The 14,513-nt window shown below is 45.9% G+C and overlaps 2 protein-coding genes across 4 annotated transcripts in view; both read left to right on the top strand.

The window, feature by feature from the left end:
* Positions 1–7,362, top strand: part of yrk (Yes-related kinase) — a 25,144-nt gene extending 17,782 nt beyond the window's left edge. For 2 of the 3 annotated variants that reach the window (XM_046326647.1, XM_046326646.1), the window contains 6 exons: positions 3,512–3,676; positions 5,132–5,311; positions 5,400–5,476; positions 5,774–5,927; positions 6,016–6,147; positions 6,313–7,362. In XM_046326647.1, the coding sequence (XP_046182603.1) occupies positions 3,512–3,676; positions 5,132–5,311; positions 5,400–5,476; positions 5,774–5,927; positions 6,016–6,147; positions 6,313–6,521 (917 nt within the window). In that variant the 3' untranslated portion in view covers positions 6,522–7,362. Of the gene's footprint in view, positions 1–3,511; positions 3,677–3,779; positions 3,936–5,131; positions 5,312–5,399; positions 5,477–5,773; positions 5,928–6,015; positions 6,148–6,312 lie in introns of all 3 variants that reach the window. The other variant, XM_046326648.1, reaches the window with a different exon arrangement.
* Positions 7,363–7,494: 132 nt separating this feature from the next.
* Positions 7,495–14,513, top strand: part of LOC124012245 (proteoglycan 4-like) — a 51,804-nt gene continuing 44,785 nt past the window's right edge. Inside the window, exon 1 of the mRNA XM_046325719.1 lies at positions 7,495–9,186. The gene's annotated coding sequence lies outside the window, so the exon portion shown is untranslated. The remainder of the gene's footprint in view (positions 9,187–14,513) is intronic.

The following is a 14,513-nucleotide window of genomic DNA, read 5'->3' as shown; positions in this document are numbered from 1 at the left end:
AATAATAATAATATATGCCATTTAGCAGACGCTTTTATCCAAAGCGACTTACAGTCATGTGTGCATACATTCTACGTATGGGTGGTCCCGGGGATCGAACCCACTACCCTGGCGTTACAAGCGCCATGCTCTACCAACTGAGCTACAGAAGGACCAAATATGATCAAGGAATGTATTAGCCAAGCACACTAAATAGGCATAAGCAAAGTTGCCTATTGGTTTGCATGGTGTGTCAGTGCATGTGTGTGTGTCTAAACAGATGTGTATCGGTGAAATGTGAGCACTTTTTAGTAGATCCAAGTAAAGTACTGTAGTCAGTTGCTTTTTATGTTCTATATGTGTTTGTTGCTTTTGTGCCTCAGCAATTTATCTCTCCCTCCCCTCTTGTCTGTCTGTATCTCTCTGTCTTTGTCCCTTGCTCTCTCCTTTATTCTGTCTGTCTGTATCTCTCTGTCTTTGTCCCTTGCTCTCTCCTTTATTCTGTCTCTCTGTATCTCTCTCTGTCTTTGTCCCTTTGTCCCTTGCTCTCTCCTTTATTCTGTCTGTCTGTATCTCTCTCTGTCTTTGTCCCTTTGTCCCTTTGCTCTCTCCTTTATTCTGTCTCTCTGTATCTCTCTCTGTCTTTGTCCCTTTGTCCCTTGCTCTCTCCTTTATTCTGTCTGTCTGTATCTCTCTCTGTCTTTGTCCCTTTGTCCCTTGCTCTCTCCTTTATTCTGTCTGTCTGTATCTCTCTCTGTCTTTGTCCCTTTGTCCCTTGCTCTCTCCTTTATTCTGTCTGTCTGTATCTCTCTTTGTCTTTGTCCCTTTGTCCCTTGCTCTCTCCTTTATTCTGTCTGTCTGTATCTCTCTTTGTCTTTGTCCCTTTGTCCCTTGCTCTCTCCTTTATTCTGTCTGTCTGTATCTCTCTTTGTCTTTGTCCCTTTGTCCCTTGCTCTCTCCTTTATTCTGTCTGTCTGTATCTCTCTCTGTCTTTGTCCCTTTGTCCCTTGCTCTCTCCTTTATTCTGTCTGTCTGTATCTCTCTGTCTTTGTCCCTTGCTGTCTCCTTTATTCTGTCTGTCTGTATCTCTCTGTCTTTGTCCCTTGCTCTCTCCTTTATTCTGTCTGTCTGTATCTCTCTGTCTTTGTCCCTTGCTCTCTCCTTTATTCTGTCTGTCTGTATCTCTCTCTGTCTTTGTCCCTTTGCTCTCTCCTTTATTCTGTCTGTCTGTATCTCTCTCTGTCTTTGTCCCTTTGTCCCTTTGCTCTCTCCTTTATTCTGTCTGTCTGTATCTCTCTCTGTCTTTGTCCCTTTGCTCTCTCCTTTATTCTGTCTGTCTGTATCTCTCTCTGTCTTTGTCCCTTTGTCCCTTGCTCTCTCCTTTATTCTGTCTGTCTGTATCTCTCTCTGTCTTTGTCCCTTTGTCCCTTGCTCAATTCTTTATTCTGTCTGTCTGTATCTCTCTCGGTCTTTGTCCCTTTGTCCCTTGCTCAATTCTTTATTCTGTCTGTCTGTATCTCTCTCTGTCTTTGTCCCTTGCTCTCTTCTTTATTCTGTCTGGCTGTATCCCTCTCTGTCTTTGTCCCTTTGCTCTCTCCTTTATTCTGTCTGTCTGTATCTCTCTGTCTTTGTCCCTTTGCTCTCTCCTTTATTCTGTCTGTCTGTATCTCTCTGTCTTTGTCCCTTGCTCTCTTCTTTATTCTGTCTGTCTGTATCCCTCTCTGTCTTTGTCCCTTTGCTCTCTCCTTTATTCTGTCTGCCTGTATCTCTCTCTGTCTTTGTCCCTTTGTCCCTTGCTCTCTCCTTTATTCTGTCTGTCTGTATCTCTCTCTGTCTTTGTCCCTTTGCTCTCTCCTTTATTCTGTTTGTCTGTATCCCTCTCTCTGTCTTTGTCCCTTTGCTCTCTCCTTTATTCTGTCTGCCTGTATCTCTCTCTTTGTCTTTGTCCCTTTGTCCCTTGCTCTCTCCTTTATTCTGTCTGTCTGTATCTCTCTCTGTCTTTGTCCCTTTGCTCTCTCCTTTATTCTGTTTGTCTGTATCCCTCTCTGTCTTTGTCCCTTTGCTCTCTCCTTTATTCTGTCTGTCTGTATCCCTCTCTGTCTTTGTCCCTTTGCTCTCTCCTTTATTCTGTTTGTCTGTATCCCTCTCTGTCTTTGTCCCTTTGCTCTCTCCTTTATTCTGTCTGCCTGTATCTCTCTCTGTCTTTGTCCCTTTGTCCCTTGCTCTCTCCTTTATTCTGTCTGTCTGTATCTCTCTCTGTCTTTGTCCCTTTGTCCCTTTGCTCTCTCCTTTATTCTGTATGTCTGTATCTCTCTCTGTCTTTGTCCCTTTGTCCCTTGCTCTCTCCTTTATTCTGTCTGTCTGTATCTCTCTCTGTCTTTGTCCCTTTGCTCTCTCCTTTATTCTGTCTGTCTGTATCTCTCTCTGTCTTTGTCCCTTTGTCCCTTGCTCTCTCCTTTATTCTGTCTGTCTGTATCTCTCTCTGTCTTTGTCCCTTTGCTCTCTCCTTTATTCTGTCTGTCTGTATCTCTCTCTGTCTTTGTCCCTTTGCTCTCTCCTTTATTCTGTCTGTCTGTATCTCTCTCTGTCTTTGTCCCTTGCTCTCTCCTTTATTCTGTCTGTCTGTATCTCTCTCTGTCTTTGTCCCTTTGCTCTCTCCTTTATTCTGTCTGTCTGTATCTCTCTCTGTCTTTGTCCCTTTGCTCTCTCCTTTATTCTGTCTGTCTGTATCTCTCTCTGTCTTTGTCCCTTTGTCCCTTGCTCTCTCCTTTATTCTGTCTGTCTGTATCTCTCTCTGTCTTTGTCCCTTTGCTCTCTCCTTTATTCTGTCTGTCTGTATCTCTCTCTGTCTTTGTCCCTTTGTCCCTTGCTCTCTCCTTTATTCTGTCTGTCTGTATCTCTCTCTGCCTTTGTCCCTTTGTCCCTTGCTCTCTCCTTTATTCTGTCTGTCTGTATCTCTCTTTGTCTTTGTCCCTTTGTCCCTTGCTCTCTCCTTTATTCTGTCTGTCTGTATCTCTCTTTGTCTTTGTCCCTTTGTCCCTTGCTCTCTCCTTTATTCTGTCTGTCTGTATCTCTCTTTGTCTTTGTCCCTTTGTCCCTTGCTCTCTCCTTTATTCTGTCTGTCTGTATCTCTCTTTGTCTTTGTCCCTTTGTCCCTTGCTCTCTCCTTTATTCTGTCTGTCTGTATCTCTCTCTGTCTTTGTCCCTTGCTCTCTTCTTTATTCTGTCTGTCTGTATCCCTCTCTGTCTTTGTCCCTTTGCTCTCTCCTTTATTCTGTCTGTCTGTATCTCTCTGTCTTTGTCCCTTTGCTCTCTTCTTTATTCTGTCTGTCTGTATCTCTCTGTCTTTGTCCCTTGCTCTCTTCTTTATTCTGTCTGTCTGTATCCCTCTCTGTCTTTGTCCCTTTGCTCTCTCCTTTATTCTGTCTGTCTGTATCTCTCTGTCTTTGTCCCTTTGCTCTCTCCTTTATTATGTCTGCCTGTCTGTCTTGCTTCGACTCTCTCTCTTCCACCCCTCTCTCACCCACCTCAGAGCGAGCAGCAGGTTTGTGCTGTAGGTTGATTGGCAGCTGTAGGCGGGGCATGCCTAAGCTAGCCGACCTATCGGTGAAGACCAAGGACGTGTGGGAGATTCCCAGAGAATCTCTCCAGCTGATTAAGAAGCTGGGCAACGGGCAGTTTGGAGAAGTCTGGATGGGTAGGAAGTTCTGTGTCTTTGCATGCCTTTTCATCTCATTTCATCTCCCTCCCTGTCCACTCCTACCATCCCCCCTTCCCCCTCCAACCCCTCACTCCTCTAGGCTGTAACGATGGGCTGTGTTACTTTCTGACCACACCCTGTCCCAATGCCACGCCCCTCACCCTGGGGCTGGGGCGGGACGCCTGGGAGGTTGCCAGGAAAACGCTGGCTCTAAACAGAAAGTTGGGCCAGGGCTGCTTCGGAGACGTCTGGATGGGTGAGCCCAACTGTCAATCGATCAATCAGTCACTTTCTTATACTGTAGGTTGAGACTGACACACACACCACCTACAGTCTAGCGCAGGGATCATCAACTACATTACGCTGCGGGCCGTTTTATGTTGTTGAGGGGATGGTCAGGGGGTCGGAACATAATGACAAATAATTTGAAGTCTGAAAATTGACCGCAAGAACAGATATGTTTGACTTAAACATAATCATTTCAGATCTTGCTTACATGTGTATACGATCACGTGACTCTATTATGCATGGGAGTACTTCATATATTTTAATTTAAAATCCCTTGGAGCTGATTTCCTGGTGTTTCTACAGTCTTATGTCTGACAATGAAAATTCTACAAAAAACAAACAAACTTGGGGGCCAGTTGGGAAACACTGGACTATAGTGCTCTTCACAACTGTGTCCCAGAAGTGCTTCTCAGTGTGTTGGGATTATTCCCAATCCGGTGCTCATGTGGTGGTGTGTAGTGCTCTCTTTTCCCACGGCCAGCTGTGTTCCCAGTTTCCATTCCAGTGCTGTTCTGTGTCAGTGTAATAGTCTCTCTGTCCGGACCAGGAAGTAGCCAACCCTATTCCTAGTCCAGCTTCATGCACTGCTGAAGCACCATGGTGGGACTCTCCCCCTCTCCTCCCCTTCCTTATCCCACCCCACCACTTCTGTGCACTCCTGTGTGTCTTTGTGTGTGTATAATTAAGCAATAAGGCCCGAGGTGTTGTGGTATTTGGCCAATATACCACGGTATAGGGCTGTTCTCATGTACGACACAACACGGAGTGCTTGGTTACAGCCCTTAGCCGTGGTATATTGGCCATATATCGCAAACCCCAGAGGTGCCTTATTGCTATTATAAACTGGTTACCAACGCAATTAAAGCAGTAAAAATAAATGTTTTGTCATACTTGTGGTATACGGTCTGATATACCACAGATGTCAGCCAATCAGCATTCAGGGCTCGAACCACCCAGTTTATAATTGTATGCATGCATGTGTGTGTGTTTCTTCCTTTGTGTGTGTGTACTGTATACCTATCTGTGTGTGTGTGTGTGTGTGTGTGTGTGTGTGTGTGTGTGTGTGTGTGTGTGTGTGTGTGTGTGTGTGTGTGTGTGTGTGTGTGTGTGTGTGTGTGTGTGTGTGTGTGTGTGTGTGTGTGTGTGTGTGTGTGTGTGTGTCAGGTATGTGGAACGGCACCACCAAGGTAGCAGTGAAGACATTGAAGCCAGGCACCATGTCTCCAGAGGCTTTCCTAGAAGAGGCTCAGATCATGAAGAGACTGAGGCATGACAAGCTGGTGCAGCTGTACGCTGTGGTCTCTGAAGAACCCATCTACATCATCACAGAGTTCATGAGCCAAGGTGCGGTACGGAGCACACACATATGCAAGCAGAGCCACACACACGCTTTCACAATTATTTCTGAAATGAATTGAACTGTGTATTTCAGGTAGCTTACTGGACTTCCTGAAGGACGGGGAAGGAGGGAATCTGAAGCTGCCTCAACTGGTGGATATGGCTGCTCAGGTAAGAACACACACCATCTTGGCAGTCCATCGATGCTCCTCTTGTGGTTGGGCCATGTTTCAGAGCTTCAGAGCCATGTTTCAGAGCTTCTCCACATCATGTGGCTGTGGAGGTCGATGTGGGAGTCACGTGTGGGATTGGATGGCTTGCACCTCTAACCCTTCCTCGTGTGTGTGTGTGTGTGTCTGTGTGTGTGTGTGTGTGTGTGTGTGTGTGTGTGTGTGTGTGTGTGTGTGTGTGTGTGTGTGTGTGTGTGTGTGTGTGTGTGTGTGTGTGTGTGTGTGTGTGTGTGTGTAGATAGCGGCAGGCATGGCATATATAGAGCGTATGAACTACATCCATCGTGATCTGCGAGCGGCTAACATTCTGGTCGGGGAAAATCTGGTGTGCAAGATCGCTGACTTTGGTCTGGCCAGACTCATAGAGGACAATGAGTACACAGCCAGACAAGGTAGAAGAGAGTTACTGTTTTAGGACATTGTGACAACTCTTCATGTGAAAAGGGCTTCATAAATACATTTGATTGAACGATTTTACAGGAGCCAAGTTCCCCATCAAGTGGACAGCTCCTGAAGCAGCTCTATACGGGCGCTTCACCATCAAGTCTGATGTGTGGAGCTTTGGTATCCTGCTCACTGAACTCGTCACAAAAGGACGTGTGCCTTACCCAGGTACGGGGGTGTAGGTGTCTCCTACTCTGTCGCCCTTCTTTTTTCCAGCCCTCTGTCTTTCCATCTGTCTCTATGATGGATATAAGATGCTGTGTGTTACACTAAAAAACATCTATCTCTGTCATTCTCTCTACCTCCCCTTCCCTCTCCCTCCTCTCTCTCTAGGTATGAACAACCGCGAGGTCCTGGAGCAGGTGGAGAGAGGCTACAGGATGCCCTGTGCGGTGGGTTGTCCTGCCTCCCTCCATGAGCTGATGGTGCAGTGTTGGCGGAGAGAGGCGGACGAGAGACACACCTTTGAATACCTGCAGGGCTTCCTGGAGGACTACTTTACTGCTACTGAACCCCAGTACCAGCCTGGAGAGAACCTGTGACCACGCACACAGACACAAGTGTGTACACACACACACACACACACAACCTATACATACTGTAAACCTTATCTACTATATGTTGCTGTCTGTCAGGGCAGAGCAATCAAACACGAGCCAGAATTCTTCCTCTCCTCCTATCTGTGCTCGGCTGCCCAGACCAGCAGAGGAAAGGGACTGTTGTCAGTGTACTATGCCTTAATAGCTTTACTGAGTTACCATGACAACAGGGCTTTGTCTTTAGATGGAGGCTGGGGGGGGTTTAAGGTTAGGGTTAGATGGGGTTAGGGGTCAAGGTTTGTGGGGCTGTAGGGGACCCGTTTGTGCCTAAAATCTTTACTTGTGTAAGATGATGATGGTGATGACTTCACTCCGATGCTTTTTACTCACTAAGCATCTTTCATGACGTCAAAGTGGATTTTCTTTCTGCAACCTTTCTTAAACCTGATATTGACAACCCTGGTTTTTAATTAGTTTATTTAATGCTTTTTTGTATACTGTTTGTATCTTAGCTAACACATGGGGTCTGTTCAGCAGGGTGCAACGTTTCAGAATATTGAGATAGACAACCATATATGTTCTATACAGTATATTTTTATCAGGTAGAATAGGCGTTTGTACCAGCTCTTCGTAAAATGTCTATGTGCTATGTTCTGACTATTTCACCTCTCTGAATCCACACATGTTCTGTATACAGCCTTCTGCCAATGGGAGAGCCAGGCAAAGGGTCAAATGAATGCACAGAGGTCGGAGTTGGGACCGTGTGCAGGAGTGTGGGTTTTTATGATGAAACTTTTCTGTTTCAGATGTTTCTGTGCCTGTGGTAAAGTTATTTTCCACAATACATGTGTGTCTTGTTTTCTTAGTTTCTAGGTCTAGCCTACCAACACCATATTTCTTTACTCAGACACATGCACACACACATTTTGACTGTCTAGTGTGGTCAGTCTACTTGAAATTGGGTCCCTCCTGTGGTAAGTCTGTCTGCTGTTTTATGTGTGAGCACCCAGCACTGTTCATTATAACCATAGGGTTATAACCGGTTACTATAAACTGGGTAGTTTGTGTCATGGATGCTGATTGGCTAAAACACCAGTACAGCAGTGTGTACATCAGACAATATACCAAGGTATTATGCAAAAATCCTTGTTTACTGTTCTATTTATGTTTGTAACCAGTTTATAATAGCAATAAGACACCTCTGGGGTTTGTGGTATATGGCCAATATACCACGGCTAAGGGCTGTATCCAGGCACTCGCTTCCTGTCATGCTAAGAGCAGCCCTTATGCTGCATTCATAACCAAGTGGGAAGGTGGTAATTACCTAAATATCAGTTGGATATATTCACGTACATTGAACTCATTGAGAAATACCGATTGGCTAATGTACAACAAGCTGCGTCAACCATAAACTAGAAGTACAGATAACATGCTTGTAAACAAATTACTGTTCAAAAACCATATATTTCCCACTAGTAATTACCAGTTCAAATGGATTTTGGATTTTTCCCAGTCGTATGTGGTAAATACCACCTTCCCACTTGGTTATGGACGAAAGGTTGCTGATTTGAATCCCGGAGCAGACGAGGTCAAAACCTGTCGCTGTGCCCTTGAGAAAGGCACTTGACCCCAATTGCTCCTGGGGCGCTGGACAATGGTGACCCTGGCCTTGATCCCACTCCTTGCAGGTATCTCTGGGAGTTGGAATATGCAAAAAACACATCTCCATTACACACTTCTACAAGTGTGTAACAGGACAAATGTAAGCACCCCCCCTCGCCCCAAATTAGCTGTGGTATATTTAAGTGATAAGGCACGAGGGGGTGTGGTATATGGCCAATACACCACGGCTAAGGGCTGTTCTTATGCACGACGCATTGTGGAATTATAAACTGTCAATCAGCATTCAGGGCTGGAACCATACAGTTTATAATGGCCAATGTAACCCCTCGACTTAATACTTAATTATAGAACTGACTCAAGTCAGTGTCCAACCCTCTCTCCATCTTTCTCTGACTCCTCTCGCCCACGTCTGCATTGCGTAACCCAGACAACAGTTTCTGATAACAAAAAAAGAACTACACTTCCCAGACTTTTTATCCGTAGAACCGAGGACAGCTACGGGTCCCTGGATGGGACTGACAGACAGGCACATCTGGCGAGAAACGAGAGAGGCGAGATTGCACTGTGTGTGAGAGAGAGACAGAGAGAGAAAGGGGGATATCGCGGAGAGATAAAAACGGAAGAAATATTTTGTTATTTTCTTCCATTTCTCCTAGGAACGTCTGTTCCACGCCTTGTCTGCCACGGGATCGTTACCGCGGGGTTTGAGGAGTGTTCGCGTTCTTGCGTGCAGAAGGGGATATACGCCCCCCCCCCCCCCCGTCAATTTCCCCTTCTCTTCTTTATATTTTACCTTCCTCCGTTTCCAGTGTTCTGCTGTCGATGTAGACCAGCTTTTTTTTGAGAAACGGTTTTCTGTGGTGGAGCCCTGCACGCATACAGACAGATGCGCGCGAAGCACGGAGAGGAGACAGACAACGACGTTAACGGTAGGAATGAACGGAAAATGCTGTGCGCCAGCAGTGGCAGCTGTGATATTACCGAGAACTCAGTGATCCGCACGACGAGAGAAGAGAAGCCCCGCTGCAGCAACGAGCCTCTCCCGGTGAGTGCGCATGCAGTGTCTATCTGTGTACACAACTCATATTTGCATACCGGACAGTTCTAGCGGCGCTGCCAGATGCGCGCGGCACCGCTGCATTTTTTTTATTGAAGGAATTTGTATTAACCTCGTCGGTGCCGTTATAAAGGGAATTCGTGCATTGGGTCAGTCTGCCACTATGGCTGAGGTGGGCTCCTTTCTCATTAGTGATGGTGACACACACACGAGTTAAGGCTATTGTTAAGGAAGCATCTCCATGCAGGGCTGATTGTGTGTATATGCTGGTTCGTTGTGAAAGCTACCATACAAACACACGTTCACACAGGACCGGATCCGTCACTGAGACTGTCTCTCAGGTAGGCTAGATTCACCGTCGGTCTCCACCTACATATAACATTCGGTACGTGCTGTGGCGCTGCTGTGGCGCGAGCTCAGGGCGCGCTCCGACAGATGTTTACCGTAATTAAAGCGCGAGAGACGTCATCCGGTTCCCCTGTAAAGCCGGGGCTATAATCCCCCGGTAACAAATTGAGCTGTACTGACGCGCTCATCCCGTATAGGCACGAACCGCCCGGTGCGTTGAATGAGTGACGCCCACATCAGCCTCGAGACACAGAGCTCATGGTGGTGCATGATTATTATCCGATGGGGGGAGAGCGCCGAGGGCCAGGGTCTGTGTTGTGACAGTGTCATTTTATTTATGGCCCTTTTTGACCTGCATATCCTTTCCATGTGCACGTGTCTGTGTGATGCTGACAGATGCTGAGCAAGAGGTATTAAAGAGAGAGAAGTCTGTGTGTGTGTGTCAATGCACAACATATAACAGCATAGCCCCATTGTGTACCTGTGAGTGGTGGTAGTCATAGAAACGGCCTTGTATCTCAGATGATGTTATTTCTGTCCTTAACTCTATTAGCCAGGTCAGTAGTCAACACACACACACACACACATTCTTACATATCTATATAGAACTACCTGCTCCATGTATTTGTTTGGCTGGAGTGTGTGTATGAGTGTATGATAGAGAGAGAGAGAGAGAGAGTATGTGTATGTATGTGTAATGTTTACTGTTAATTTTTGTTGTTTTTCACTTTATATATTCACTTTGTATGTTGTCTACCTCACTTGCTTTGGCAATGTTAACACATGTTTCCCATGCCAATAAAGCCCTTGAATTGAATTGAGTGTGTGTGTGTGGTGCTGCAGATACACTCTGCTGATATGACAGCCACAGCTCAACCAATCATCTGTCTCCTTTCTCAGCCTATCAGCAGGCCTTGCCAGACTTCCTAGTTTCAGAAGTAGCTATGGAGATGGAACTGACAGCATGCACACTGACACACACAAACACACTTTCTAACTGAAGGTTATGACCCTCCCACTCAGAGTTGTGGTTCTTGTTATAGTCCAGCTAGTTCTAGTTCTGGTTCTAGTCCAGCTAGTTTTGGTTCTGTTTCTCGTCCAGCTAGTTTTGGTTCTGGTTCTAGTCCAGCTAGTTTTGGTTCTTGTTCTAGTCCAGCTAGTTGTGGTTCTGGTTGTAGTCCAGCTAGGTTTGGTTCTGGTTCTAGTCCAGCTAGTTGTGGTTCTGGTTGTAGTCCAGCTAGTTTTGGTTCTGGTTCTAGTCCAGCTAGTTTTGGTTCTTGTTCTAGTCCAGCTAGTTCTAGTTCTGGTTCTAGTCCAGCTAGTTTTGATTCTGGTTCTAGTCCAGCTAGCTTTGGTTCTGGTTCTAGTCCAGCTAGTTTTGGTTCTGGTTCTAGTCCAGCTAGTTGTGGTTCTTGTTCTAGTCCAGCTAGTTGTGGTTCTGGTTGTAGTCCAGCTAGTTTTGGTTCTGGTTCTAGTCCTGCTAGTTTTGGATTTGGTTCTAGTCCAGCTAGTTGTGGTTCTAGTCCAGCTAGTTTTGGTTCTGGTTCTAGTCTAGCTAGTTGTGGTTCTAGTTCTAGTCTATGTAGTTGTAGTTATAGTCCAGCTAGCTGTGGTTGTGGTTGTGGTTCTAGTCCAGTTAGTTTTGGTTCTGGTTCTAGTCCAGATAGGTGTAGTTCTAGTTCTGGGTCTACTCCAGCTAGTTGTGGTTCTGATTCTGATTCTAGTCCAGCTAGTTGTGGCTATGGTTCTAGTCCAGCTAGTTGTAGTTATAGTTTTGGTTCTAGTCCAGCTTTTTGTGGTTGTGGTTCTAGTCTAGCTAGTTGTGGTTCTGGTTGTGGTTCTAGTCCAGCTAGTTGTGGTTCTAGTCTAGCTAGTTGTGGTTCTGTTCTGGTTCTAGTCTAGCTAGTTGTGGTTCTGGTTCTAGTACAGCTATTTTTAGTTGTGGTTTTGGTTCTAGTTCAGCTAGTTGTGGTTCTGGTTTTAGTCTAGCTAGTTGTGGTTATGGTTCTGGTTCTAGTCCAGCTAGTTGTGGTCGTGGTTCTAGTCTAGCTAGTTGTGGTTCTGTTCGGGTTCTAGTCTAGCTAGTTGTGGTTCTGGTTCTAGTACAGCTATTTGTAGTTGTGGTTTTGGTTATAGTCCAGCTAGTTGTGGTTCTGGATTTAGTCTAGCTAGTTGTGGTTCTGGTTCTAGTCCAGCTAGTTCTGGTTCTGTTTTTCTCTAGTCTAGCTAGTTGTGGTTCTGTGGTTCTCTAGTCTAGCTAGTTGTAGTTCTGTGGTTATAGTCTAGCTAGTTGTGGTTCTGGTTCTAGTCCAGCTAGTTGTAGTTCTGTGGTTCTCTAGTCTAGCTAGTTGTGGTTCGGGTTCTAGTCCAGCTAGTTGTAGTTCTGTGGTTCTCTAGCCTAGCTAGTTGTAGTTCTGTGGTTCTCTAGTCTAGCTAGTTGTAGTTCTGTGGTTCTCTAGCCTAGCTAGTTGTAGTTCTGTGGATCTCTAGTCTAGCTAGTTGTGGTTCTCTAGACTAGCTAGTTGTAGTTCTGTGGTTCACTAGCCTAGCTAGTTGTGGTTCTGGTTCTAGTCCAGCTAGTTGTAGTTCTGTGGTTCTCTAGCCTAGCTAGTTGTAGTTATGTGGTTCTCTAGTCTAGCTAGTTGTAGTTCTGTGGTTCTCTAGCCTAGCTAGTTGTAGTTCTGTGGTTCTCTAGCCTAGCTAGTTGTAGTTCTGTGGTTCTCTAGTCTAGCTAGTTGTAGTTCTGTGGTTCTGTAGTCTAGCTAGTTGTAGTTCTGTGGTTCTCTAGTCTAGCTAGTTGTTGTTCTGTGGTTCTCTAGCCTAGCTAGTTGTAGTTCTGTGGTTCTCTAGTCTAGCTAGTTGTTGTTCTGTGGTTCTCTAGTCTAGCTAGTTGTAGTTCTGTGGTTCTCTAGCCTAGCTAATTGTAGTTCTGTGGTTCTCTAGCCTAGCTAGTTGTAGTTCTGTGGTTCTCTAGTCTAGCTAGTTGTTGTTCTGTGGTTCTCTAGTCTAGCTAGTTGTAGTTCTGTGGTTCTCTAGTCTAGCTAGTTGTGGTTCTCTAGTCTAGCTAGTTGTAGTTCTGTGGTTCTCTAGTCTAGCTAGTTGTAGTTCTGTGGTTCTCGAGCCTAGCTAGTTGTAGTTCTGTGGTTCTCTAGCCTTGCTAGTTGTAGTTCTGTGGTTCTCTAGTCTAGCTAGTTGTTGTTCTGTGGTTCTCTAGTCTAGCTAGTTGTAGTTCTGTGGTTCTCTAGTCTAGCTAGTTGTAGTTCTGTGGTTCTCTAGTCTAGCTAGTTGTAGTTCTGTGGTTCTCTAGCCTTGCTAGTTGTAGTTATGTGGTTCTCTAGTCTAGCTAGTTGTAATTCTGTGGTTCTCTAGCCTTGCTAGTTGTAGTTCTGTGGTTCTCTAGTCTAGCTAGTTGTAGTTCTGTGGTTCTCTAGTCTAGCTAGTTGTACTGTAGTTTGCATTATTTCCCCCTGAGGCAGGTTGAGTATACTATGTTCTGGCTAAACTCCAGACCTGTCTGGAGACCTGTCTCCAGACCTGTCTGTCTGTCTGTCTGTCTGTCTGTCTGTCTGTCTGTCTGTCTGTCTGTCTGTCTGTCTGTCTGTCTGTCTGTCTGTCTGTCTGTCTGTCTGTCTGTCCGTCCGTCCGTCTGTCCGTCCGTCCGTCCGTCCGTCCGTCCGTCCGTCCGTCCGTCCGTCCGTCCGCCCGCCCGCCCGCCCGCCCGCCCGTGTGTGTGTCTGAGTGAGAGGGAGGGAGGGAGAGAGGGAAAGAGGGAAAGAGGGAGAGAGGGAAAGAGGGAGAGAGGGAGAGAGGGAAAGAGGGAGAGAGGGAAAGAGGGAGAGAGGGAAAGAGGGAGAGAGGGAAAGAGGGAGAGAGGGAGAGACAGAAGAGAGAGCTGGCAGAGAAAAAGAGGGATAGAAAGTGTGTGTCTACCTCACTAACAAGCTGGACAGAAATAGTTCAATTATTAAAGACGAGAAACACTTTCACCCAAACCTTCACACACACACCTTCATTCTCTCTCACACACACACCTTCACTCTCTCTCATACACACACCTTCACACGGACCTCTGCTCTGTCTATATCTTTCTCTCTCTCTTGACACATGCATGCACACACACACATTCACATAGTCTCATTTGTGTATTGATTACACACACTGGAACTCAGAAAAAACATTTATGTGTAGACGTGTGTTCACAAAAAGATGAAGCAGATGATCAGAAAGGTGACAGATTTTAAAATGTTTAAAATACATTCATTTGACATTCCTGTAACATTGTCGCATCATTAACACAACAGAGCTAAAGGTTCTGCTCCAGGAATCCTAATGATGATAGTTCTCCCTTTCTCTTCCCCCTCTCTCTCCCTTCCCCCTCTCTTCCCACTGTGTTTCTCTCTCTCTTCCAACCCAGTCCTCTCTATGTCCCTCTCTTTCCCTCTTCATCCCCCCTTCTCAGCTGGAAGGTAGGGAGCTTTTTGTCCCTTGGGATTACACACTTCCTCAGAGAGAGAAAGAGAGAGACAGAGGAAAATGAGAGAGATAGAGGAGAAGGAAAGAGAGAGAAAGAAGGAGAGTGAGGGCAAGAGAGGAGAAGGAGAGAGAGAGAGATAAGGGTAGAAGACGGGGTGGGGGAAGATGGATGAATGCACTGCACACTCAGGCTCCTGGAAAGAAAGAGGGGGGCAGACACGGAGGAGGATGGGTGGAGAGAGAGAAGAGACAACAGAGATGGATTGAGAAAGCGTCTGATAGACTGACAGAGAGAAGGGCTACTCTTATCCTTTCAACAAAAGCAATCATCTGAGGGAGAGAGGGTGTGAGTTTGGTTGGAGGGGTTATTTAAGTTTGAATATGTGGGATCAGGATTTGGATGGAGATACTGTACATTAGTGTGTGTTTGCGTGTGCGCATGTGTCTACGTGTCACATGAATATGTGTGTTTGTGTGTAGCTATGTGCGTTCTT

Source organism: Oncorhynchus gorbuscha, linkage group LG24 (genome assembly GCF_021184085.1).
Source record: "Oncorhynchus gorbuscha isolate QuinsamMale2020 ecotype Even-year linkage group LG24, OgorEven_v1.0, whole genome shotgun sequence".
Classification (NCBI taxonomy): Eukaryota; Metazoa; Chordata; class Actinopteri; order Salmoniformes; family Salmonidae; genus Oncorhynchus; species Oncorhynchus gorbuscha.
The sequence above is the reverse complement of the archived record's forward strand: the minus strand, read 5'-3'. Positions and strand labels throughout refer to the sequence as shown.